The sequence below is a fragment of the Larimichthys crocea genome, chromosome XXII (assembly GCF_000972845.2).
Source record: "Larimichthys crocea isolate SSNF chromosome XXII, L_crocea_2.0, whole genome shotgun sequence".
Classification (NCBI taxonomy): domain Eukaryota; kingdom Metazoa; phylum Chordata; class Actinopteri; family Sciaenidae; genus Larimichthys; species Larimichthys crocea.
The window spans coordinates 8,014,838-8,042,001 of NC_040032.1; the positions used below are offsets into that span (position 1 = coordinate 8,014,838).

The 27,164-nt window shown below is 50.1% G+C and overlaps 1 protein-coding gene across 2 annotated transcripts in view; it reads left to right on the forward strand.

Annotated features, from left to right (window-relative positions):
* LOC104938059 (ephrin type-B receptor 4) overlaps nt 1–27,164 on the forward strand; it is a 31,718-nt gene continuing 4,554 nt past the window's right edge. For both annotated transcript variants that reach the window (XR_003461516.1, XM_027273938.1), the window contains exons 1-9: nt 1–706; nt 22,967–23,037; nt 23,680–23,961; nt 24,066–24,456; nt 24,637–24,789; nt 25,180–25,515; nt 25,609–25,733; nt 26,363–26,528; nt 26,920–27,019. Coding sequence is in view for 1 of the 2 variants with exons in the window: in XM_027273938.1 (XP_027129739.1) it covers nt 628–706; nt 22,967–23,037; nt 23,680–23,961; nt 24,066–24,456; nt 24,637–24,789; nt 25,180–25,515; nt 25,609–25,733; nt 26,363–26,528; nt 26,920–27,019 (1,703 nt within the window). In the remaining variant the exon portion in view is untranslated. The remainder of the gene's footprint in view (nt 707–22,966; nt 23,038–23,679; nt 23,962–24,065; nt 24,457–24,636; nt 24,790–25,179; nt 25,516–25,608; nt 25,734–26,362; nt 26,529–26,919; nt 27,020–27,164) is intronic.

Consider the following 27,164-nt stretch of genomic DNA (forward strand, 5'->3'; position numbering starts at 1 on the left):
ACGGTGGGCGGAGCTTGTCCGAGCCATTCGCCTCCCGGTCTCGCGGTGGTCCGGGTCTGCTCCGGGTCCGGGTCTCTGTAGTCTGTCTGCTGGGAACGTCTGTGCTGAGGGCTGTCTGCGCACCGAACCGGACCACAACCCAGACCCGAACCTGACATCCAGCCTGGCCCGTGCTGGTCTGGGCCGGACCCGCCGTGTCGCCTCTTGCGGGTTTTCTCCCGCAGACTCACGCAGGAAGCTCCGCGGACTTTCCCGGATTGTTTTTCGACACGACGACGACGACATGCGGGACCGTGCGTGGACCGTGCGTGGACCGGGTCAGAACCAGGATCAGCTCTGATCCACATAGATGCGGATCGATCCGGTTCGGTCAGATTCTGGAGAAGTCAGTGTGAACACAAAGAACGATCCGGATCCAACAAGTTTGAAGCTCCGCAGCTCCGGAACCCACCCGGACCTGAAGAGGACCGAGGAGAACCGCAACCCATCCGGACCTGATCCCACAGTGAGTTGGACCAACCAAGAAGTTTGGACCTGGTCTCAGAGAGGTCCTGGTCCACTTTAGATGCGGACTGCTCTGCGGTCAGCGGGTTCACAGCTGCTCCTAGACCGCCCGGAACCAGAACCATGGAGCTGACCCTGTGGAGCCTCATCCTGCTCGGGGTTCTCGTCCTGGACCGGACTCATGTGGGTTCTGCAGAGGAAGGTGAGTCCAGTTTTTGTGGTTCTTCCGTCATCCTGAATTAGTCCAGGTCCTGGTCCTGGTCCAGAGAACCCACCAGAGGATCTGAAACCTGGACCTGGACCTCAGAGTCCGCCTCAGGTCAGGATGTGGTTTGTTTTACTTTGAAAGGATGTCATCTAGAATTCTGTTCTGACCCATCCCAAGGGTTCAGGAGGCCTCTCAGGGTTTCCCATGATGCACTCTGGTGACCACGAGATCAATACAGCAGCAGGTCTCTGAGTGGCCCGGTGGACTCATGTGGACCACCTTTAGAAAGTGATCTGGGTCCTGGTTCTGGTCTTGGACCCTGAAATCAGCTGTGAGGGTGTCAACGTGTTGGTTAGTAAAACATTGACAGCATAAAAACAGAACCGGGCCACAGGTTCTGGGTTCTGGGTTCAGTTTCAGGTGAGTCTGGGTCTTTGGACGATGGACCTGTTCAGAACGGGGTCCCTCTGAGACGTGCAGACTTGAATAGAACCTCACGTGGTTCGTGGTTCTGTGTGAACCCAAACAGTGTGACCCTGAAACAATGCAGCTGGAACAAAGAGCCTCGCACACGCGTGTGAACAGGAACACGCGAACACGCCTGAGCAGACATGTTCTGAGGCCGGAACCTCAATCTGTCATCTGTCACCGGGTCGGGTCGGAACGCTGCGTCTGCTGGTGCTGACAGGCCTTTCCTGAAGGGAGGCGCTGGGGTCCAAACACAGTGAGGTCACGTATGTTCAGAAGAACACGTGAAGTCACGTGACCTCCAGAATCTGACCGACCCGTTTGAAGTCAGGTAGCTTTAGCTTAGCATGCTAACAGAACCGGGCTCAGCAGCCGGACCGGACCGGGTTGGAGCACAGCGTCTGAGACCAGCAGGGACCGATGTGACGGTACCGAGCTGATCTACAGACGTCATGATGTAGCTGCTGTATTCCCTGTTATTCTGGACCTCGCTGGTTCCGGAGGTTCTGTTCGGTCCGGCTGCTGTAAACGCCACGACAAGCCCTGAAGAAGCTAACTGCTAATTAGCTGCTGTTAACTGAATGTGGCGACAGAACCGGCTCAGAATCAGGTCCAGTTCAGGTCCAGGAGGCCCGCCACCCCGAGCCAGAATACCTCTGCCCCCCCTGAGGGTGGACGAGATGTCTGGTTCTGAGTTCTGTGGACTGTCCTCTTTAAACAGAAATATGAAGCATCCGTTTTGAGGTCCAGAACTTTTAGGAAACATCGCGGGGATGAGTCGAGTCGAGTGAAGCTCCGCCCGTGGAAAACGCTCCTGCTGCTCAAATCAAACACCAGTCAGCTGATCGAGCGCCTGGAAAAGGCGGGAAACTAAATGTCTGAAGAAGAAGAAGAAGAAGAAGAAGAAGAGGAAGAAGAAGAAGAAGAAGAAGAAGAGGAAGAAGAAGAAGAAGAAGAAGAGGAAGAAGAAGAGGAAGAGGAAGAAGAAGAGGAAGAAGTAGAAGAAGAAGAAGAGGAGGAAGAAGAAGAAGAGGAAGAAGTAGAAGAAGAAGAAGAGGAGGAAGAAGAAGAAGAGGAAGAAGCTCGTCTAACAAACCGATCATCATCAGAGTTCACAAGACACAACGCGGGAAAACACGACCTCACGTTAACCTCGCTAACGTTAACCTCGCTGACGTTAACATCGCTAACGTTAACCTCGCTAACGTTAACATCGCTAACGTTACTGCCATAGTTTTTTTTTTATATTTCGTTTTTTTTTTTCATTTGTTTGAAAACTTTCGTAGTTTCACCGTGACGCTCATTTTATGTTTGATGTGTTCATAGTTTGTTTTTGGCTCCGTAAATCTGGAAACGTCGTCCACAGTTTGTCACGTCTCCGCGTTGTCACGTCGTCACAGAGTTTAAACAACTCGTAGTTCTGTTCGCCGTAGTTCTCTGTGACTGATGGAAGCGTGATGAAAGCCTGTACGGCCCGGTCCGTTTGAACGTACGGCCCGGTCCGTTTGAACGTACGGCTCGTCACACAGCAGCTTGTGGCGAGAGAAGGTACTGCATGAAGGAACGAATCACTGATGACGGATTACTCTGAGTCATGTTAAAGATTAGTTCCTATTGGACGACACGTTCACGACCGACACGGCACCAGAACTGTTCATCAGCTGATAGACGCTGACATGCTAACGTGTAATGTGACATGAACGACATGTATGACCGCAGAGTTTATGTAACCATGGCGACCACGAAGAGACGACGACAGTTGGATGTGTCGAGCTTCAGTCCGTCCTCGTCTGTGTCGCTCTGATGTCGGACCGTCGCTGTGAAATCCTTTTAAATGGAACCAGCCGAGGATTTACATTTAAAACACCTCCTCAGCTCCTCTCCTCTCCTCTCCTCCCCTCCCCTCCTCTCCTCCCCTCTCCTCTCCTCTCCTCACCTTCCTCTCCCCCGGCACCGCACCGCCTCCTCCTCTCCTCAGCTCCTCCGCAGCCTCAGCGTCCTCACCTCTCCCCTCCCTCACCTCCTCACCTCCTCCCCCTCGTGCCTCTCCTCAGCTTCCCTCCTCAGCTCATCTCCTAAGACCGAATCCTGCCTCCCTAGCGTCCCTCTCCCACCCCTCACCTCCTCTCGCTCTCCTCTTCTCCGCTCTCTCCTCAGCTCCTCTCCTCACTTCCATCTCCTCACCGCATCTCCTCTCCTCTCCTCTCTCTCCTCTCGCTCCTCGCCTCCTCACTCTGCCTCTCCTCACCTCCTCTCACGCCCGCAGCTCCTCTCTCTCCCTCCCTCCCTCCTCCTCTCCTCACCTCTCCTCAGTTCCTCTCCTCAGCTCTCTCCTCCCTCTCCTCTCCTCTCCTCTCCTCTCCCTCCTCCTCCCTCATCCCTCGCCTCCTCCTCTCTCCTCCTCCTTCTCTCCTCAGTCTTCCCCTCGTCCTCTCTCACTCCTCTCCATCTCCCCCCCTCACCTACCTCCTGCCTCTCTCACTCTCCGCCTTAGCTCCCTCTCCTCAGCTTCCTCTCCTCCCGCTCCTCCAGCTCCTCTCCTCCTAACCCTCTCCTCAGCGCCTCTCCTCTCCTCCTCCTCTCGCTCTCCTCCCTCCCCGTCCCTCTCCTCTCCCACTCTCCCTAACCTCCTCTCTCCTCCTCAGCTTCCTAAGCTTCCTCATCCCTCTCCTCTCCTACGCTCCTCCAGCTCCTCCCCACTCCTCCGCGCCTCTCTCTCACCCTCACGCCCGCTCTCTCCCTCCTCTCCCCTCCTCTCAGCGCCGAGCTCCTCTCCTCACCTCTCTCCCTCCTCATCCTCTCGCTCCTCCCCATCTCTCCCTCTCTCTCTCCGAACCTCGTTGTGTACTTCTGGGTGTAACGATTACTTCTTTGTACGGGAGTTTTTTCTTCGGATGTAATCTGATCGACTTAAAACAGTCGTTTTGTTTTCAGTATGATCAGGACTAACTCTTGTAAACAACGTTGCAACACGCTGTTGACACGCCTGTACAACGCTGGACCAACGCTGCAACAAGACGCTGGACAACGTGTGACAACGCTGTGACAACTTGCAAATCACATCGCTGTGGACAACGTTGCAACAACGCTGTGACAACTACAACTCAGTGTGTCGTCTTCCTTGTGGCCTTTCTCTGTGGTTTCTGTCCCAACTGAAGCTTCCGTTTAACGAGTCCACTCCTCTGTCCTGGGCGACTACTACTCATGAACTCTGACCTGTATGAAGTCCAAGACTTACACTTCGTGTTTCCAACAGTCCTGGTTTCCACATCGTGTTGTCACACCACATCGTGTGTCCACATCATGTTCCACATTCGTGTTCCACTTCGTGTTCCCACATCATTGTTCCACATCGTGTTCCACATCATGTTTCCCACATCATGTTCCACTCTCCTGTTTCCACTATCGTGTTCCCACATCGTGTTCGTGTCCACATCATGTGTCCACATTCGTGTTCACACATCATGTTCCAACATCGTGTGTCACCACTCGTGTTCCGACGATGTTTCCACTCGTGTTCACCGGTTCCACGTTCGTGTTCCACATCGTGTTCCACATCATGTTCCACATCGTGTTCCACATCATGTGTTCCACTTCGTGTTCCACATCGTGTTCCACATCGTGTTCCACATCATGTTCCACATCGTGTTCCACATCGTGTTCCACATCGTGTTCCACATCGTGTTCCACATCGTGTTCCACATCGTGTTCACGGGTTTGCTCAGCAGACGAGGGGTTAAAAACGCAGAGCAGGAAACAGGAAATGGACAGGAAGTAGCAGGAAGCTGAGCTCTAATCTCAGTAAGACAAAACTCAAAACAGATTTAGTCCAGACAGTTAATTATCTCCAGGTGACAACCAAACAACACAAGACCAGAGAACAACACACAGCCAAAACAACAACAACCAAAACAACATCCAGAGAATAACCAAGAATAACCAAACAACAACCAAACAACAGCCAAACAACAACCCAAACGACAACCAAGAGAAATAATCCCAGAGAAAATAAAACAACAACCAGAGAATAACCAGAGAATAAACCAAACAACAACAAAGAACAAACCAGAGAAATAACCCAACCAACACCAAACAACAACCAAACAACATCCAGAGAATAACCAGAGAATAACCAAACAACACCAAAAACAACAGCCAAAACAACAAACAAACGACAACCAAAGAATAACCAAACACAACCAAGAACAACCAGACCAAGAGAATAACCAAAAACAAACAACCAAAACACCAAAGAAAACCAGAGAAAACCAAACAAAACCAAGAGAACAACCAAGAAAACAACACAAAACAACAAACGTACCAGAGAATAAAAACAAACAACAACACCAACAACCGACACGAAAACAACACAACCAATACAACCAGAATAACAAACAACAGCCCAAGAAACAAAACAGAGAATACAAACAACCAAACCAACAACACACAACGAGAATACCAACACAACAGAACAACAACACAAGAAACAACAACAACAACCAACAAAACAGAGACAATCAACAACACAACACGCCAGAGAACAACAACAAACCAAACAACACAACAAAACCGAACACCAAACAACAACCAGAGAATACCAGAGAATAACCAAACAACAACCAAAAACACCAGAACACAAACAAACAACCAGAGACAACCAAGACCAACCTAACACAAACAGAAAGCAAACAAAACCAACAACCAGAGAACAGCTAACAAACACCAGAGGAATAACCAAACAAACCAGAGAACAACCAAACAACCAACCAACAACAACAGAGAACAACCAAACAAAACCGAAACAAACAACCAGAGAATACCAGAAATAACCAACAACAACCAAAGAACAACCAGAGAACAACAGAGAAAACCAACAACAACCAACAACAGCCAAACAACAAGCCAACCAACAACACCAACAACAACAGATAACCAGAGAATAACCAACAACAACAACAACAACCAGAAACAACCAAACAACACCAAACCAAACACCGATAACAGAAACCAGAGAATAACCAAACAACCAACCAAAGAACAAACGATAGAACAACCAACAACACCAAAACAACCAAGCCAGAGAAGAACATAGAAACCAACACGACAAGCTAACCAAACAGAATAACCAAAAAACAGCCAAGAAAACCAAACACACCAAGAAGACCAACAACACCAAAGCACAACAAGAAAATTAACCAAACAACAACCAACAACAACCAACAAAAACCAGAGAACACAGAGAATTACCAACCAGAGAAGAACCACAGAATAACCAGAGAATAACCAAACAAACAACCAAACCGAACCAACCACCATAGAAACCATGAGAATAACCAAAGAATAACCAAGAATAACCAGAGAATAACCAAAAAATAACAAAGAATGAACCAAGAATAACCAGATGAAATAACCAACAAAAATGATGTAAAGTGAAATCACGCTAACTTGTAACTGAGCTAACTAACGTTTAGCTGGCTGTGTGTTGGGGTTTTAGTGAGCTAGTTAGCATCGTGTAGCCAACTGTCCATGAAAAATCAGAGAGTTACGTTAACGTTACTAGCTGAAACATGACTTCCAGTCCTGTTTGTCCATATCAGAGAAACAAAACGACCGAAGGGCAGACGACCCGTGTCAGACTGACGGACCTGGGTTGCAGCAGTCCAGGTGTTGAAGATTTCAGGTCAGCTGTCCGAAGCCTGAATACAGAACCTGTTTACTGTATATTACACGATATGGAGCCTTTGTGTTCGTCCAGGTCGAGTTCAAGTTTTCAGACGCTGTTAGCCTCCTGTGAGCTCCGTGTAGCTTTGTTAGCTTGTTAGCGCCGCCTTTCCTCTGGCTGCATCTTTTCATACAGAAAACTGCAAAAGACACCTACCTCCTCCTCACTACCTCCTCCTCTCACGTCCTCCTCACTCCTCCTCACTCCTCACTCCCTCCTCAGCTCCTCCACCCTCCCACTTCCTCCTCTCTATTCTCTCCACTCCCTCCTGCACGACTATATAAGTAGTTGTAAAGGTAAGTCACCATGGTATAAATATACTGGTACAACTGGTGAAGAATCGGAATAGAAATTTTAATACAGTAAAGATTAAAAATTAAGATAAAGCCAGGTGAGTAGCATGAGATAGAGAACGGAACAACTACACACATGAATCAGGTGGGCAGGTGGTGCAAGGTGTTGGTTTTGTGAGAGGACCTGCCTGAACCTCTCCTTTAACAACCGTGGGTGAAGCAAGTCTGCTGCTGATGGAAGCGTTGCTCAGGGACCCACAGTGTCTGTAGGGGTGGAGAGGTGTGGTCCATGATGGGGAGTCAGCTGAGCGAAATCCACCGTCTCCTCCACCTCTCTGTGGAGTCCAGAGGACAGAGCTAAGTGAGAGGGAGAGAAACATTTGTCAAAAAAATACATTTGCAAACGCTCTCGGGGCCACAAATGGTACTCGTACAAAATAATTTCACTAGAAACGTATAGGAAAATTCGTTGGGCCTATAGCAGCGAATCACTGCGTGAAGCTGTCAGACTTAAGTTTGGCGGGAGACGCACGGATTGCGCCAGATCACCCACCGACAGCCCTCTACTACCCCAGTAAACTGGCATGAGGAGAAATTCCCAAGGAGCACGGGGCACCTGTTATTCGTTCATCTCTACCCACGGTCCATTTGTTAACTTCACACAACTGAAATGCTCAGCATTCACAGGGTCGACAGATGAGGATGATCCCTGCTCATTGGGCTTTTTTGATCCACCTAACCGTTGGCATTAGTGTCCACTATTGGAGGGGCCTTCATTTAGAGATTTTTCTGTTCGCCCAGCATATCACTCCACACCAGACAGAGCACAGCTGCAAGTTCTGCTCTGACCTGCAGCTGACCCCTGGTTGCTCTGCAACTCAAGCTGCCTTGACTGACTGTTAAGTCTCTGGTGCTGCTGCAGGTCAGTAATGAATGTCTGTCAGACAACACTCTACATTTATTACACTTAGTTTATATTTACAGTTTCGTATTGTCTTAAGTGTCAATCTCAGTCTGTGGTCAGTTGTACTGGTACTCACTGGCTGGCTGTTTGTTTTGGGGGTTGTGGTCCACATGAGACTCCGTCTCATTGTTCGTGTCGCGGTACGGTCGTTTTCCGGTTGGTCGCGCTCGCATAAGAATGGAGGGAAGCAGTAACTTCTCTCGAGCACGCTCAGTGAGGCTCAGTGAGTTCTGAGCAACGCTCAGTGGAGATATCATAAAGCCCCTGAATGACAGACGGTAAACACTGTTAGCATACCTGAGGGGAGGAGAAGGAGGAGGAGGAGAGGAGGAAGATAGTCTCCTGCTCCACCGTCAGTGGTGTTTTCATGAGGGAGCTCCTTAGAGCTTCAACACCCCCCCCTCCCACCCCCCACCAACCACTCCCTCCCCTCCTCCTTCTGTTTTAATTTTTTCACAGGGAAGTTTTAACAGGATTTGGTCTCAACATAAAATCTGAAGATTACGTGTTTAACACCTGAAACATGTTTTACCATAGTGACAAACACAACGAGGCTTGACAGTCCGTAACGTGTCCTTAACATTCCTTAACATATTCTTAACATGTTCCTTAAACGAGTCCTAAACATTTTTAACGTGTCCGTCAACATGTTCTTAACGTGTTCGGTAAATAGTTCTTAACGTGTCCTTAACGTGTCCCTTACGTCTAACGTTCCTTACGTGTCCCTTTTTCTGTTTGGTTTCTTGTTTTTTTGTCTCAGAGGTCCTGATGACCGAAGACGGAGACCTTCCTGACCGTCAAATGACGATCTTTCCTCGAATGCCAAACCCAGGGTCAGTCCGAACTCTGTGTTCTCCTGTGATAAACCAGACAACAAGTTTTAAAACCTGCAGCTGACAAGCTGGTTCTGTTGGTGCTGGTTCTGTTGGGCTTTCTTGGCTGGTTCTGTCCAGATGTTTCTGTCTGTGGTCGCCTGATCTCTGAAACAGTTTGATCAACGATCGTTTCATCATCAGCAAGACGAACGTCGGACTCAGATTACGTATTTGTTAGCTCTGAATGATTTTTCTGTCAGACTTTACAACTGAACGTACTGCTGTGTGTCTGTAAATGAGCAATATCGAAAATTCATAGTTAACATGTGAAGCTGGATGATCCCTCTGACAACGTTTGGTTGTTTTTAAACGTTCTTTAAACGTTTTGGGTGGCTCGTTCACGGCGAATTCGAACCCTCCGCGTCTTTTCTCTCTGAACAGACTTGAGCTTGATTTCTAAGGATTTTACATATAGTTTACAATCTCTGAGCCTCAGTTCAAAGTAAATCTGCCTCCGTTTGTTGTTTGCTGCATGTTTGGTGGTGTTTTTGGGATGAACGTGTCGAGTCAGGAGACATTATGGAGAAAACACCAAACATTTTCATGTAACAAGTTACGGAAGCTGCGTTAATTTAAACAGTTAAAATGGTTTGTATGTTTCTCCTCTCTGTGCTCCTCAGTGGGGGAGGTCCGGTCTGGATGAGGGAGAACACAAACAGCGTGAGGACCTATCAGATCGGTCAGACCGACACGTCGTCCAGCACATTGGCTGCCAGCGGGCTTCCATCCAGACGTCAGGGCCGCGTCCGCAGGTACGTACGTGGAGCTCCGCTTCACCGTCGAGGGAGTGTGTCGGCCAGGAGCAACCCACCACCGGCGCTTGCAAGAGACCTTCAACGTTGTACTACTAACCAGGCCCGACTCCAAGAGGCCACCTCCCTACCCGCCATGATGGAGAACACCATACACCAGGTACGACCACGAGACACCAAGTCACCTGAAGCGTCAAACCAGTCATCCGCTTAAACAGCAGCCGTCCATGTTACCCAGTCCTCCGTCTCTTCCTGTGCCTTCAGGTGGACACGGGGCTCAGACTTCACTCTGAGGAAAGGCGGTGAGGTAAGTTTAACGTAAGACCGCCAGACTGGTCACTGTCCAAAGCGAGGTTTCTACATGGCCTTCCAGGCTCAGGGCGCCTGCCTATGCTTTGCTGTCCGTCAGGGTCTTCTTTAAGAAGTGTCCCAGTCTGGGTCAGCGCTCGTCCTCCTTTCCGGAGACCGTCCCCTCGGACTCTGGTCCAGGAGCGCAGGGCGTTCTGCGTGGAGGCACGCGGCCTCCCAGAGGGCCCGCGCCCACGACCGCGAAGCTCTTCTGTGGGGAGGACGGACAGTGGGGTGGGCCGCCGACCACGGCTGCGCCTGTCCTGCAGGATATGAAACACTCCTGAGGACACGCGAGGTGCTGCAGGTGAGACACGGACGCTATGTGGATAAAGAAACATGACAGAGGACACGTATGTTATAAAGAAACATGACAGAGGACACGTATGTTTATAAAAGAAACATGAAGAGGACACGGATGTTATAAAGAAACATTGGGGACAGAGGAACGTATGTTATAAAGAACATGACAGAGGACACGTATGTTCCATCGTTATTGATCAGATCGCTTCTGTCCTCGTTTCATGTTTCTGTCTGGGCCTCTTTTGACCCGGTCCCGTCTGGGGTTTCAGGTCCAGAGCTACAGTGATCATGTGATTTTTCCTCCCCCGCCGTGTTGTCCTCAGCCGGTCCCGGGGTCGTTAAATCCGGTACAGACGGTCAGGGTACCGGCTTGCCGGGGCTTGTCAGCCATGCCACCATCAGAGGGTCAGAGCGGTGTGTGCGTGTCGCTCCCGCCGGATACCGGCGAGCAGAGTCCGACGCCCCCGACACACCGTGCACCAGTTAAGTACGCGCAACACGTGAACACACTGTGAACACACTGTGAACACATGAATCCATAGGGCCCACAGTGTTAATGAGGCTGGCTGACCCGCCCCCGTCTCTTCTTCTGGTTGTCAAACTCTGCTTGTGATCCTTTGAGATGCGCTCTTTGGTGTGGAGGGGCGGTGTGGGGGGGTTGGGCCGCTCTCTCCATTGAATGGTTAGTGACGGTCCCCCCCCCCCCCCACCAGTCCATTTTAAGGACTTTCCATCTTGAACTGAGTTCAATAAAAATCTTTAATCGTATTATGATCGTCATTATTCTGTCATCAGTGCCTCAGCTCCTCCAGCTCGGCTCCCATCTGTGTAACAAACTCGCCATGGTTGGTTTTGAATGTTATAAAGTGACTCTGATTGGTCGGATCCGGCTGTTGGCTCTGTATGACCTCCGTCAAGACTCCTCGCAGCATCGTCACTCAGATTCAACGACACCGAGCCTTCAGCCTGGGTTGGAAACGGCGCTCGACAACGGCGGCAGAATGAGCCTGAGCTATGCCGTCCAGTGCCTCCGGTTGGCCAGGCGGCCCGCGGGCCATGCATGTCCGGTGGTGACAGCGCAGCTACCGGCCAGCACAAGCAATGCCTGCTGGGACCGGCGGGTGTGAGGTGGGGGTCTGCTTTGCCTCACACCACTACACCTTCGACCATCCAGGCCATCAACAGGGTCTCCAGCTCATCGGCGAAGGAAGCCCGCCAGCGAAAGTGTCAACATCAAGCCACAAGTCCACGACGGTAAGAGGAGAAGGGAGGAGGAGAGGATGGGCGATGAATGTTGTGATGTTTCTGATGGTTCTGATGGTTCTGCTGTTTTCAGTCCATCACTGGTGGTCGGTGATCCGGAAGACGCTCCACAGAGAGCAGCCTGACTCTGCACTGTCCGTCCGCGGTTCAGGCCGCACTACAGACAGCCATAATGCAGTACGAGCCTGCGATACTGCGAGAAGGTTTGAGCGCTCCGACATCAACCACCGCCGCCTGTAAAAGTCGAACAGGTGATATCTCAGGTGTGGTGCGACAAGGAGAAGAGTGTTTTAATTGTAGTTTAAGATGTAATTCATCAGTCATCGGTTTCCCTGTTTGGGCGCTCACTTCCCTGTCCAGCTAAATCAACCAAATCAGATCAGATTTTATTGTACATACAGCACAAAAGCACACAGTCCATTTTCCCTCTGGAGGCTTTAGCAATAGGACAGGGAGTGAAACCCTCGTCCTAGACCCTCGGTTCCAGTGAGGAACAACTTGCCCACAAAAACCTGTAACAGGGAAAAAAGGTGGAAGAAACCTCAGGAAGAGCCACAGGAGGAGGAGGGATTCCCCTCTCCCAGGACGGAACAGACGTGCAATAGATGGGTCAGGGGTACAGAACAAATAACACAGACAAGAGAACAAGAGAGAGAGAGACATAGAAGTGGTCCTCCTGCAGTCTAATCCTAATGGCAGCATAACTAAGGGATGACCTCACAGCCAGCACTAAATATAACTCTATCAAAGAGGGAAAGTCTTCAGTCTACTCCTAAAGTTGTTTGAACCGTGTCTGCCTCTGAACCCAGAATGTAGTTTGTCCACTCAATTCCACTCGTTTTTTCTTGCCGTAGGGCGCGGACTGAAGATCAATGTCACTACGCAGAAGGGGGGGGTTTAACCGGAACCAGGTCGTACTGAAAGACCCTTCCGGGGCGACGCAGTACGAAGTCAAGGTCCGAGCAAAACGAACCATTGCCGGGTTCGGCAGCTTCAGCCCGGACCTGTCTTCCGCACGCTTCCTGATGGTAAGAAGGGACTTCCTGTTTCCATAATAGTTCCTCCTTCATGTTCCCTGATCATGCCCCTCCTGTCATGTTTCCTCATGTTCTTTAATGTTCCTCATCATGTTTCCTCATTTCCCACTTTATGTCCCCCCCCTCTCATGTTCCCGTTATCATGTTCCCTTTATGTTCCCTTAATTATCATGTTCCCTTATTATGTCCCCTTATCACATATTCCCGCTCCCTTCATGTTGTCCTCATCATGGGTTCCCTCATCATGTGTCCCTCACATACATGTTGCCCTTATGTTTCCCCTTACATGTCCCTTGTAATGTTCCCCTTACATGTTCCCTTTAAATGTTCCCTTATCATGTTCCCTCCCGCGTCCCCTCCTTCAGGTTTCCTCATGTTCCCTTTATGTATCCCTCATCATGTTCCGTATCATGTGTCCCGTTTATGTGCCCTTATCATGTCCCTTTATGTTCCATTATCATGTTTTTCCCCCCCCATCCGTCCATGTGTTTCCCATCATGTTCCCTCATCATGTTCACTCATCATGTTCCCTGGCCTCATCAGGTTCCCTTCATGTGTTCCCTCATTATGGTCCCTCATCTGTGTCCCAGTCCTTCATTGTTCCCTTATCATGTTCCGCCCTTCCACATCCTTCATGTGTTTTCCTCATCATGTTTCCAGTCATCATGTTTCGCCTTCGTGGTGTTCCCTCATAATGGTCCCTCATCATGTTCGCCTTTATGTTCCCCATCATCATGTTGCATTCATCAATGTTCCCATCAATGTGTTCCGGTCATCATGTTTGTCCCAATCAGCATGTTCCCCCCCTCATCATGTTTTTCACTTCATGTGTTTTCCCTCATTGTTCCCGATCATCAGGTTCCCTCATCAGGTTCCCGCAGCATGTTCCCTTCATGTGTTTTCCTCATCAGTTTCCCGCATCAATGTTCCCTTCCCCCCACATGTGTTCCCTCATCAGGTTCCCTCATCAATGTTCCCATCATCAAGTTCCCTTCAGTGTGTTCCCTCATTTGGTTTACCCTCACATGTTCCCGTCATCATGTTCCCTCCTTCATGTGTTTCCCTCATCATGTTCCCCCTCCTTCATGTGTTTCCCCTCATTCATGTTTCCCGGGTGCCTTCATGTGTTCCCTCATCATGTTCCATTATGTTCCTCATCATGTTCCCTTAAGGTGTTCCCGGCCTCATCATGTTCCCCATCAGGTGGCCCTCATCAGGTTCCCTCCTTCATGTGTGCCCTCACATGTTCCCTTTAATGTTCCCATCAGCATGTTTTCCCTTTCATGTGTTCCCCCTCATCATGGGCCCTCCTGCATGTGTTCCCTGTCTCCTTGGGTCATCATGTTCCATCCGTCAGGTGTTCCCTCAGCATTTCCCTTGATTTCCCTCATCATGTGTCCTTCATGTGTTCCCTTCATCATGTTCCCTCAGCATGTTCCTGGGCATGTGTTCCCTCAATCTTTCCCGTTCCCCTCATCATGTTCCCTTCATTGTTCCCATCATCATGTTCCCTCATATGTTTCCCTTCATGGGTTCCATCATCAGTTCCCTCTCATTTCCCTCCTCGTGTCTTCTGACTCTGGTGTTCTGTTTTTGTTCATCCTTCTCCTCAAGGTCCCCCCAAGGACTTCGGCCCCTCTCAGTTTTTTTGGTTCCCGGTGTGGGCTGACGCCGTGGGGGATGTTGCTGCTTCGCCACGTTTGTGTGTTCGTGGCGATCTTCTGCATACGGTGGAACCACCGGATTACCAGAAGAAAAACAGGAAACATAAAAAGGGTCAGCTGACCCCGATTCTGTCTGTTTTGTTTGAATCTTATCGACTGGTCTGAGACTCACGGCGACGCTACGCCGAGTCTTATTCGCCTGACGCGCTCGTCATAAGCGAGCCTCGCCGCGCCTCATTGTTCACTCGAACAACTGCCGTACGCCTCAGGGACAGAGAAAGTGTGTTTTTGGAGACAAGATTGAGGCCTCTAGAGCGAGAGATATAGAGATATATAGGCAGGATGCGGCGTCCCAACCCTTTTTCCACCGTACTTCCTACCCATGTATGTTACCTTGTGACACACACACACGAAAATACACACACACACACGGTAACACACACACACACACTGTAAAACACACAACACACACGCACACTGTAACACAACACACCACCCATGGCGGAGCCCAGATCTGCCACTAACGGAGGGGGGGTGCATTTGCGGCTATTTGAGGGCTCATGAGGTGGGAGCAGGAGGACGGAGAGGAATCCCAGCAGTTTACAAGGCTCAGTCTGTGCCAGCAGAACTATAATGAACCAGAACCAGAAACCCAGATAGACGAGTCGAAGACGGGTCATAGAGAACGAAGTCAAAGAAGAAGGGGTCAGAGAGTCAATGATGTGAACAACAGGTTTGTAAAACGTGAAAGTTTCTTCATGGTTCTGATCCATCCTCTGACCTCTGACCTTAAAATAAAATGATGAGCATCCCAGTGTGAAGTCTTTGTCTTCGTGTCCTTTGTCTCTTGTCCTAAACCTTGTCCTCTGTCGTCTCTCGGCAGCAGACCCAGCCGCTTGAAGGATCCTGAGCTGAGTGACAAAAACAGCCAGTACCGATACCCCTCATCGTCGGAACAAGGTGACGGCTCGCGCGACAGCCTGAAAGTCGGTTTTTTATTGGTTGGTTTGGTGGTCATGACGTTGTCCTCTTCCGGTCTCACGCCATGTCTGGCCTCAGGGGTCCAAGTGTACATCCGACCCGTTCAACCTACGAGGACCCCAACGAGGCCCGTGCGAGAGGGTTTGCCAGGAAATCGATGTTTCCTTCGTCAAGATCGAGGAGTCATCGGAGGCAGGTGAGCCCGCTGTTTTTTCCCATGATTCTGTGGAGTGGTCCAGCTGACTCCAGTGTCCTCATTCCTCTTTTCAAAATAAGATAAACAACTAAGTTAAATTGATTCTGTGACATTGAAACGTCCGGCGTGTTCATTAATGATTAAGTGATAAACGCCGGCGTGTGCGCAAGCTCTGTCCTGAATACAAAGGGCCACGCTGCAGACGTGGGCGGCTTGCCCGTGTGGCGTCCTCTCGCCATGAGGAACAAGGGTCGATCACAAGACCTGAGGATGATGTGTTTGTGTTCCACAGGAGTTCGGCGATGTGTGTCGGGGCCCCGGCTGAAGATTCCGGGATCCCGTGAAGAAAGAAAACTACGTGGGCCATAAAGACGCTGAAGGGCGGCTACACTGAGCAAACAGAGGCGGGAAACTTATCCTGTCCGAGCGTCCATCAGGGGTCAGTCCCAGCACCCAACATCATCCCCCGGGAGGGCAATCATAACGGCGAGCGCCCCGTCATGATCCTCAAACCGAGTTCATGGGAGAACGGAGCAGCTCGACGCGTCCGACGGGTCCAGTGTGACGCCACACAAACACCTGAGACCACCGTTCACACCTGAGACAAAAACAACCGTTAACTGAGACAAAAAAAAACCGTTTCACATCTGAGACACAGGTCACAATGAGACAACAACCGTTCACACATAGACAACTTTCCAACCTAGAACCAAACTGTTCACATTGAGACAACAACAGTTTCACACCTGAGACAAAGAACCGTCACATCTGAGACACTGTGCACAAACCTAGAACACTGTTTCACATCTGAGACACTGTCACAGCTGAGACAAAAACCGTTCACGACCTGAGACAAACCGTTCCACAGCATCTGAGACAACCGTTCACGACCTGAGACAAGAGAAAAAAACCGTTTCACACCTGAGACCAAGAAAAAAACAGTTCCACAGAACCTGAGACAACTTTCACACCTGAGACAAAAAAAACCGTCACACCTGAGACACCGGTTCCACCTAAACCGCAATGGTCACTGTTCACACCTGTCCTCCCCCTCTCTCAGGTTAAACGACCGTCAGTTTCACACCCATTCCCAGCCTGGTCGGCGGATGCCGGCGGCAATCCGCCTCGGGGAGGAAGTCCCCTGTCTGAGATGAGTTTTACTTCATCGGGAACTTGGCGGCTCGAAACATCCTGATCAACATAAAACCTCGTCTGTAAGGTGTCTGACTCGGCCTGTTAACGTCTTGCAGGAGAAAGTCGTGCCGACCCGACCTACACCAGCTCGGTGGTGAGACGACCAAAATCAAAACGCTCTGTCTGTCAGACTGAGTCTTGACACGTTCTTTGAATGTTCTCATAAAAAAATTGTGGGTTTGTTCTGTGTCCAGGGAGGGAAGAATCCCGATACGCTGGACGGCTCGGAGGCATCGACTTCAGGAAGTTTCCACGTCGGCCTCGGACGTGGGGAGCTAAAAACGGCATCGTGATGTGGGAGGGAAATGTCGTTTTGGAGAGCGGCGCATATTGGGGCATGAGCAACCAGGACGTAGTTCAGACCATACTTTCCTGTTTTTTATTTGAAGGTTTTCAAATAAATCCAACAGTTTGAACATGAGAGAAGTTAAAGTTTCAGTCAAACGCCTTTCTTCCTTGTCAGGTGATAACGCCATCGAGCAGGACGAAATACCGACGCCCCCCCCTCCCGACTGCCCAACCCACCGGCACCAGCTTGATGTTGGAACTGCTGGCAGAAGGAACACGCTCCGGTGGCCCGTCCCTCGCTTTCGCGGACCTCGTCAGCGCACTTGACAAACTGATCCGAAACCGGCGTCACTGAAGATCTGGCACAGGAAGGAGCGGGGGAGTGACTGAACGGACGGATAATCTGCCGCAATAACAACAAGCATCAATCAGTCAGGCAGTCCGTCCAGTCAGTAGTACAGTCAGTCAGTCAGTCAGTGAACACAGTGGTGGAACACAAACTGTTCCGTCCCATTCAATGTCAGTCATACGTTAGCCTCCGGCTGTCGCCATCATGTACCACCAGCCCTGCTGTGACACCGTCAAGCCCTCTCACTGGGTCCACTTCCTCCACCTTCAGCCTGTCGGGTGGCAATGCAGCAGACGACTCCACCCTAACAGTCCCATTGTTTTAGATAACCTCGGGCTGCAGGCTGCTGTTTTTTTTCCATATTGCGTCCCTCTTTGTCCCCTCAGGCCCGTCCTACACCCGTCCTGGACAGCGAGCTTCCTTTAAGCCCTGTCGGCGGCGTGCGCCTCGGTGGGGGAATGGCTGCGAGCCCATGGCAAGATGGAGCGCTATCGAGGACAGCTTCCTAGCAGCCGGCTTCACTCGGTGGAGCAGCTGCAGCCGAGCAGCACGCAGGCAGTTTTTATTCTCACAGCGCTTCCCTTTTTTCTTGAACTCTTCAAATGTCTTCAGGCCCAGGTGTGGGATGACTTCCTGTCTTTCAGGGATCGGCTGCACATGGCGGAACGCTGGCCGGCCCAGTCAGAGGAAAATCCGCTCCAGCACCAGACCATGACGTGCGGAACAGAGCGCGGCGGTCGTGAGTTCTAGCTCACCTGTCCGAAACCTGGACATGAAACACCAGCACACGGCGGCAGCCCGAGACGGATCATCATGACCGATCAACTGACCGATCAGCTGCCGATCAGCTGACGTTACAATGACCAGAAATTAAAAAGGGAAAAATATCTTCCCGTCATGACAGCGAGTCCTCGTTCACGGACGCGAGCGCCGGACTCATTTTTACGGTGTGTTTTTTTTAATAAGACGTTGTTTACAACGTTTCTGTCACGTCGTCATGGAAACAATATAAAAAAAATCACCAAAGGAGACAAAAGAAAGTCAGTGCCAATCAACATCAGCTTTTCATGTCATCTTCCGGACGAACCGCGGGACGCACCTGAACGGTTACCGCGTACCTTACTCAGGTGTGAATGCAAGAGAGCGACCTCCCATCCTCAGCGGACGCTCACAGGCGAGCGGCAGCTTCAGTTTATTTGATATAACAATTTAATCTTTGGTGCCATTCAGCTGTTTTTATAAATTGTGTGGATTCTCTTTGAATGAACTGAAAGGATGACCTTTGACTTTGGAGCCGGAGTTTTTGTTTTCCTCCATCAGCTGCTCAGCTTGCTAAGCGACAGTTAGCTCATGGCCTGCAGGGGGGAATGCTAACAGCTAACACCCAACGCTGAGCTGCAGGCTAACAGGCGTACAAGCTTAACAGGCTACATAGTAACAGGTTTTAACAGGCTACATAGCTAACAGGCCTAACAGGCTACATAGCTAACAGCTAATAGCTAATAGGCTAAATAGCTAACAGGCTACATGCTAACAGGATAGCTTGTGTGCTCCGCACTTTTCTTCTTTCATCGCGTCAGTCAAATATACCTCTACCTCAGCCCTCTCCTCAAGCCCCTCCTCGACCTCTCCGCTCCTCTCCTCTCCCCACCGCCCCTCCTCTCCCTCAGCGCCTCGCGCTCAGCTCCCCCTCTCCTCTCCCTCCTCCTCCCTCTCTCTCCTCTCCTCTCCTCTCAGCTCCCAGCCTCGAAGCTCCTCTCCCCTCCCTCCACTCTCTCTCTCCGCTCCTCTTCCTCACCTCTCTCCTCACTCCTCTCCTCCCGATCCCTCTCCTCTCCTCCTCTCATCTCCTCACCTCTCCTCTCCTCTCCTCACCGCCTCTCCTCTCCTCTCCCCTCCCTCCCTCCTCCTCCTCTCCTCATCCTCCACTCCCCTCTCCTGCCTCCTCGCTCCCTCTCCTCTCCTCTCCTCCTCCTCTCCTCCTCACCTCCTCCCCCTCCCTCCCTCCCTCTCCTCCTCCTCAGCTCCTCTCCTCCCTCCTCTCCTCTCCTCAGCTCCTCTCTCTCCTCTCGCCTCTCCTCTCCTCATCTCCGCTCCTCTCCTCAGCTCCTCTCCTCAGCTCCCGCTCCTCAATCCTCTCCTCCCTCTCCTCTCCTTCCTCCTCTCCTCTCCTCCTCAACCTCCCCTCCTCTCCCACCTCACCCACCTCCTCACCTCTCTCCGCAGCTCCTCCTCCTCACTTCCTCTCCTCTCCTCTCCTCACCTCCTCTCCTCTCCTCACTTCCGCTCCCTCACTCCTCTCCTCAGCTTCCTCTCGCTCACCTCACCTCCTGCTCCTCTCCTCTCCTCCTCCCCTCCCTCCTCAGCGCCTCTCCTCAGCTCCTCTCCACATCCTCTCTCTCCTTCTCCTCTCCTCTCCTCTCCTCTCCCATCTCCTCACTCCTCTCCTCTCCTCGTCCACACCTCCTCATCCTCACCTCCGCTCCTCTCCTCAGCTCTTCCCTCCTCCTCCAACCAGAGAATAACCAAACAACAACCAGACAACAACCAAACAACAACCAAACAACAACCAGAGAATAACCAAACAACAACCAAACAACAACCAGAGAACAGCCAAACAACAACCAGAGAATAACCAAACAACAACCAGAGAACAACCAAACAACAACCAAACAACAACCAGAGAATAACCAAACAACAACCAAACAACAACCAAACAACAACCAAACAACAACCAGAGAATAACCAAACAACAACCAAACAACAACCAGAGAACAGCTAAACAACAACCAGAGAATAACCAAACAACAACCAGAGAACAACCAAACAACAACCAAACAACAACCAGAGAACAACCAAACAACAACCAAAGAACAACCAGAGAATAACCAGAGAATAACCAAACAACAACCAAACAACAGCCAAACAACAGCCAACCAACAACCAAACAACAACCAGAGAATAACCAGAGAATAACCAAACAACAACCAAAGAACAAACAGAGAACAACCAAACAACAACCAAACAACAGCCAGAGAATAACCAGAGAATAACCAAACAACAACCAAAGAAACAACCAGAGAATAACCAAACAACAGCCAGAGAATAACCAAACAACAACCAAAGAACAACCAAAGAACAACCAGAGAATAACCAAACAACAACCAAACAACAACCAAACAACAACCAGAGAACAACCAGAGAATAACCAACCAGAGAATAACCAAAGAATAACCAGAGAATAACCAAACAACAACCAAACAACAACCAACCAGAGAATAACCAGAGAATAACCAAAGAATAACCAAAGAATAACCAGAGAATAACCAAAAAATAACCAAAGAATAACCAAAGAATAACCAGAGAATAACCAACAAATGATGTAAGGTGAAACACGCTAACTGTAACTGAAGCTAAGCTAACGGTTAGCTGGCTGTGTGTTGGGGTTTAGTGAGCTAGTTAGCATCGTGTAGCCAACTGTCCAGATAAAATACAGAGAGTTACGTTAACGTTACTCTAAACATGACTTCAGTCTGTTTGTCTCATGATCAGAGAAACAAACGACCACGACGGGCAGACGACCCGGTTCAGACTGACTGACCTGGTTCAGGCAGGTCCAGGTGTGAGATTTCAGGTCAGCTGTCTGAAGCCTGAATACAAACCTGTTTACTGTATATTACACCTATATGGAGCCTTTGTGTGTCGTCCAGGTCGAGTTTCAAGTTTCAGACGCTGTTAGCTCTGTGAGCTCCGTTAGCTTTGTTAGCTTGTTAGCTCCGCCTTCCTCTGTCTCATCTTTTCATACAGAAAACTGAAAAATGACACCTCACTCCTCCTCCTCACTCCTCCTCCTCACTCCTCCTCACTCCTCCACGACTATATAAGTATTGTAAGGTAAAGTCACCATGGTATAAATAATACTGTACATTGTAAGTAATCGGAATAGAAATTTAAATACAGATAAAATTAAAATTAAGATAAAGCCATGGTGAGTAGCAGTGAGTAGAGACGGGAACAACTACACCATGATCAGGTGGTGCAGGTGGTGCAGGTGTTGTGTTTTGATGAAGGACCTGCTGAACCTCTCCTTCTTACACCGTGGGTGAAGCAGTCTGCTGCTGATGGAGCTGCTCAGGGACCCACAGTGTCATGTAGGGGTGGAGAGGTGTGGTCCATGATGGAGGTCAGCTGAGCTAACATCCACCTCTCCTCCACCTCCTCTGTGGAGTCCAGAGGACAGAGCTAGAGTGGAGAGGGAGAGAAACATTTGTCAAAAAATACATTTGCAAACGGCTCTCGTGGCCACAAATGTGACTCTACAGAAATAATTTCTACATAGAAACGTAGGAAAATTCGTGGGCTACGCAGCGATATCACTGCTGAAGCTGTCAGACTTATAGTTTTGGCGGGAGACGCACTGATGCTCCAGGATCACCCACCGACAGCCCCATCTACTCCCATGTAAACTGGAGAGGAGAAATTTCCCAAAGGAGCACGGGGCACCTGTTCTTTCTCTCTCTCCCCAGGTCACATTTTTTAACTTCACACACTGAAATTCAGCATTCACATGGTCGACAAGATGAGGATGCTCACGGTCATTTGGGCTTTTTGATACCACCTACCGTTTGGCATTAGTGTCCACTAGTTGGAGGGGCTTCATTTAGAGATTTTCTGTGTCTCTCAGCAGTCACTCACACACAGACAGAGCACAGCTGCAGTTAATCGCTCTGACCTGCAGCTGACCCTGGTTGCTCGGCAACCTCAAGCTGCCTTTGACTGACTTTAAGTCTCTGTGCTGCTGCAGAGTCAGTAATAATGTCTGTCAGACACACTCTACATTTATTTACACTTAGTTTATTTAACATTTCGTATATGTCTTAGTGTCAATCTCAGTCTGTGGTCAGTTGTACTGTACTCACTGTCTGGCTGTTTGTTTTGGGTGTTGTGGTCACATGACTCGTCTCATTGTTCGTGTCGTGGTCGTTTTCCGGTGGTCGGCGCTCTCATAAGAATGGAGGGAAGCAGTAACTTCCTCTGAGCACGCTCAGTGAGGCTCAGTGAGGTCTGAGCACGCTCAGTGAGATCTCATAAAGCCTGATGACAGACAGTGTAAACACTGATTATCATACCTGAGGGAGGAGGAGGAGGAGGAGGAGGAGGAAGAGTCTCTGCTCCACCTTCAGTGGTGTTCATGAGGGAGCTCCTTAGGCTTCACACACCCCCCTCCACCACCACCTCCTCCTCCTCCTTCTGTTTTAATTTTTCACATGAAGTTTTACAGGATTTGGTCATCAACATAAATCTGAAGATTACGTGTTAACACCTGAAACATGTTTACCATGTGACAAACACAACGAGGCTGAACATGTCCTTAACGTGTCCTTAACATGTCCTTAACATATTCTTAACATGTCCTTAACGAGTCCTAACATATTTTTAACGTGTCCTCAACATGTTCTTAACGTGTTCGTAAAATATTCTTAACGTGTCCTTAACGTGTCCTTAACGTGTCCTTAACGTGTCCTCTTTCTGTTGGTTTCTTGTTTTTTTGTCTCAGAGGTCCTGATGAACACGAAGACGGAGACTTCTGACCTCAAATGGACGATCTTCTCGAATGCCAAACCCGAGGTCAGTCTACTCTGTGTTCTCTGTGATAAACCATCACACAAGTTTAAAACCTGCAGCTGACAGCTGGTTCTGTTGGGCTGGTTCTGTTGGGCTGGTTCTGTCCAGCATGTTTCTGTCTGTGGTCGTCTCTGATCTCTGTAAACAGTTTGATCAGACGATCGTTATCATCATCATCACGGACACGTCGGACTCAGATTATTTATTTTTAGCTCTGAATGATTTTTCTGTCAGACTTTAACAATGACGTCTGCTGTGTGTCTGTAAATGAGACATAATTACAGAAATAATTCATATTTAACATGTTGAAGCTGGATGATCCCTCTGACACGTTTGTTTTTTAAACGTTCTTTAAACGTTTGGTGGCTCGTTCACGGCGACTCGAACCCTCCGTCGTCTTTCTCTCTGAACAGACTTGAGCTTGATTTCTAAGGATTTACATATTTACATAATCTCTGAGCCTCAGTTCAGTAAATCTGCCTCCGTTTGTTCGTTTGCTGCATGTTTGGTGTGTTTGGATGAACGTGTCGAGTCAGGAGACATTATGGAGAAACACACAAACATCTTCATGTACACGTTACGGAAGCTCGTTTAATTTAAACAGTTAAAAATGGTTTGTATGTTTCTCCTCTCTGTGCTCCTCAGTGGGAGGAGGTCAGCGGTCTGGATGAGGAGAACAACAGCGTGAGGACCTATCAGATCTGTCAGACCGACAGCTCGTCCAGCCATTGGCTGCGCAGCGGCTTCATCCAGCGTCAGGGCGCGTCGCAGGTCTACGTGGAGCTCCGCTTCACCGTCATGGAGTGTTCGTCCAGGAGCACCCACCACCGCAGCTGCAAGGAGACCTTCAACTTGTACTACTACCAGGCCGACTCCAACGAGGCCACCTCCACCTACCCGCCATGGATGGAGAACCCATACACCAAGGTACGACCACGCTGACACCAGGTCACCTGAACCTTCAGAACCAATCATCCTCTTAAACAGCAGCAGTCCATGTTAACCCAGTCTCTGTCTTCTTCCTGTCTCAGGTGGACACGGTGGCTGCAGACTTCCTGCTGAGGAAAGGCGGTGAGCGTAAGTTTAACGTGAAGACGCTCAGACTGGGTCCACTGTCCAAGCGAGGTTTCTACCTGGCCTTCCAGGCTCAGGGCGCCTGCATGGCTTTGCTGTCCGTCAGGGTCTTCTTTAAGAAGTGTCCCAGTCTGGTCAGCGCTCTGTCCTCCTTTCCGGAGACCGTCCCTCGGACTCTGGTCCAGGAGGCGCAGGGCGTCTGCGTGGAGCACGCCGCCCAGCAGGGGCCGCGGCCACGACCGCCGAAGCTCTTCTGTGGGGAGGACGGACAGTGGGTGGGCCAGCCGACCACGTCCTGCGCCTGTCTGGCAGGATATGAACCCTCTGAAGGACACGCGAGGTGCTCAGGTGAGACACGGGACACGTATGTTATAAAGAAACATGACAGAGGACACGTATGTTCACTCGTTATTGATCAGATCGTCTTCTGTCCTCGTTTCATGTTTCTGTCTGGTCCTCTTTGACCCGGTCCGTCTGGGTTCAGGTCCAGAGCTCAGTGATCATGTGTTTCCCCCGTGTTGTCCTCAGCCTGTCCCGTGGGTCAGTTTAAATCCGGTACAGACGGTCAGTGTACCGGCTGTCCGGGCTTCAGCCATGCCACCATCAGAGGGTCAGCGGTGTGTGCGTGTCGCTCCGGATACCTGCGAGCAGAGTCCGACGCCCCCGACACACCGTGCACCAGTAAGTACGCGCAACACGTGAACACACTGTGAACACACTGTGAACACATGAATCCATAGGTCCACATGTTAATGAGCTGCTGACCCTCCCCCGTCTCTTCTTCTGGTGTCAAACTCTGCTTTGTGTCCTTTGAGATGCAGCTCTTTGTGTGGAGGCGGTGTGGGGGGTTGGGCGCTCTCTCCATTGATGGTCTTAGTGACCCCCCCCCCCAGTACTTTTAAGGACTTCCTATTGAACTGAGTTCATTAAAAAATCTTTATCTTAATTATGAATCGTTCATTATTCTGTCATCAGTGCCTCAGCTCCTCACATTTGTGTACAAACTCGCCATGTGTCTGTGAATGTTATAAAGTGACTCTGATTGGTCGGATCTGTCTGTTGTCTCTGTAGGACCTCCGTCAGCTCCTCGCAGCATCGTCACTCAGATCAACGACACCACACTCAGCCTGGAGTGGAACGAGCCGCTCGACAACGGCGGCAGAATGGACCTGAGCTATGCCGTCCAGTGCTCGGTGTGCCAGGCGGCCCGCGGGCCATGCATGTCCTGTGGTGACAGCGTCAGCTACCGGCCAGCACAGCAAGGCCTGCTGGGACGGCGGGTGGAGGTGTGGGGTCTGCTGCCTCACACCACCTACACCTTCACCATCCAGGCCATCAACAGGGTCTCCCAGCTCAGCGGCAAGGAGCCCGCCAGCGAAAGTGTCAACATCACCACAAGTCACGACGGTAAGAGGAGAAGGAGGAGGAGGAGGATGAGGCGATGAAATGTTCTGATGGTTCTGATGGTTCTGATGGTTCTGATGGTTCTGCTGTGTTCAGTGCCATCACTGGTGTCGGTGATCCGGAAGAGCGACTCCACAGAGAGCAGCCTGACTCTGCACTGGTCCGTCCCGGTTCAGCCGCACTACAGCATCCTGCAGTACGAGCTGCGATACTGCGAGAAGGTGAGCGCTCGCCATCAACCGCCGCCTTTAAAGGTCGAACAGGTGATAATCTCAGGTGTGGTGCGACAGAAGGAGAAGAGTGTTTTATTGTAGTTTAAGATGTAATTCATCAGTCATCGGGTTTCCTGTTTGGCGCTCACTTCCTGTCCAGCTAAATCAAACCAAATCAGATCAGATTTTATTTGTACAGCCCAAAGTCACACAGTCCATTTTCCTCTGAGGCTTTCCAATCTGTACAGGGAGTGACACCCTCTGTCCTTAGACCCTCGGTTCCAGTGAGGAAAAACTTGCCCACAAAAACCTTTAACAGGGAAAAAAGGTGGAAGAAACCTCAGGAAGAGCCACAGAGGAGGGATCCCTCTCCCAGGACGGACAGACGTGCAATAGATGTCACGTGTACAGAACAAATCAACACAAACAGAGACAGAGAGAGAGAGAGACATAGAGAGTCCTCCTGCAGTCTAATCCTATGGCAGCATCACTAAGGGATGACCTCAGCCAGCACTAACTATAAGCTCTATCAAAGAGGAAAGTCTTCAGTCTACTCCTAAAGGTGTTGACCGTGTCTGCCTCCTGAACCCAGAATGGTAGTTTGTTCCAACTCAATTCCACTCGTTTTCTTGCCGTAGGAGCGCCGGACTGAAGATCAATGTCACTACGCAGAGAGTAACCGGAACCAGGTCGTACTGACAGACCTCCGCAGGGCGACGCAGTACGAAGTCCAGGTCCGAGCACGAACCATGGCCGGGTACGGCAGCTTCAGCCCGGCCGCTGTCTTCCGCACGCTTCCTGATGGTAAGAGGACTTCCTGTTCCCTTCATATTTCCTCCTTCATGTTCCCTGATCATGTCCCCTCCTTCATGTTTCCTCATGTTCCCTTTATGTTCCCTCATCATGTTTCCTCATGTCCCCTTTATGTTCCCTCATCATGTTCCCTTATCATGTTCCCTTTATGTTCCCTTATCATGTTCCCTCCTTCATGTGTTTCCTCATCATGTTCCCTCATCATGTTCCCTTATCATGTTCCCTCCTTCATGTGTTCCCTTATCATGTTCCCTCCTTCATGTGTTTCCTCATCATGTTCCCTCATCATGTTCCCTTCATGTGTTCCCTCATCATGTTCCCTCATCATGTTCCCTCCTCGTGTCTCTGACTCTGGTGTTCTGGTTTTGTTCATCTTCTTCAGGTCAGGACTCGGCCTCTCAGTTTTTGGTTCCCGGTGTGCTGATCGCCGTGGGGATGTTGCTGCTCGCCACGTTTGTGTTCGTGGCGATCTTCTGCATACGGTGAGAACACCGGATGACCAGAAAGAAAAACAGGAAACAGAAAAAAGGGTCAGCTGACCCCGATTCTGTCTGTTTGTTTGAATCTTATCGACTGTCTGAGACTCACGGCGACGCTCGCCGAGTCTTTTCGCTGACGCAGCTCGTC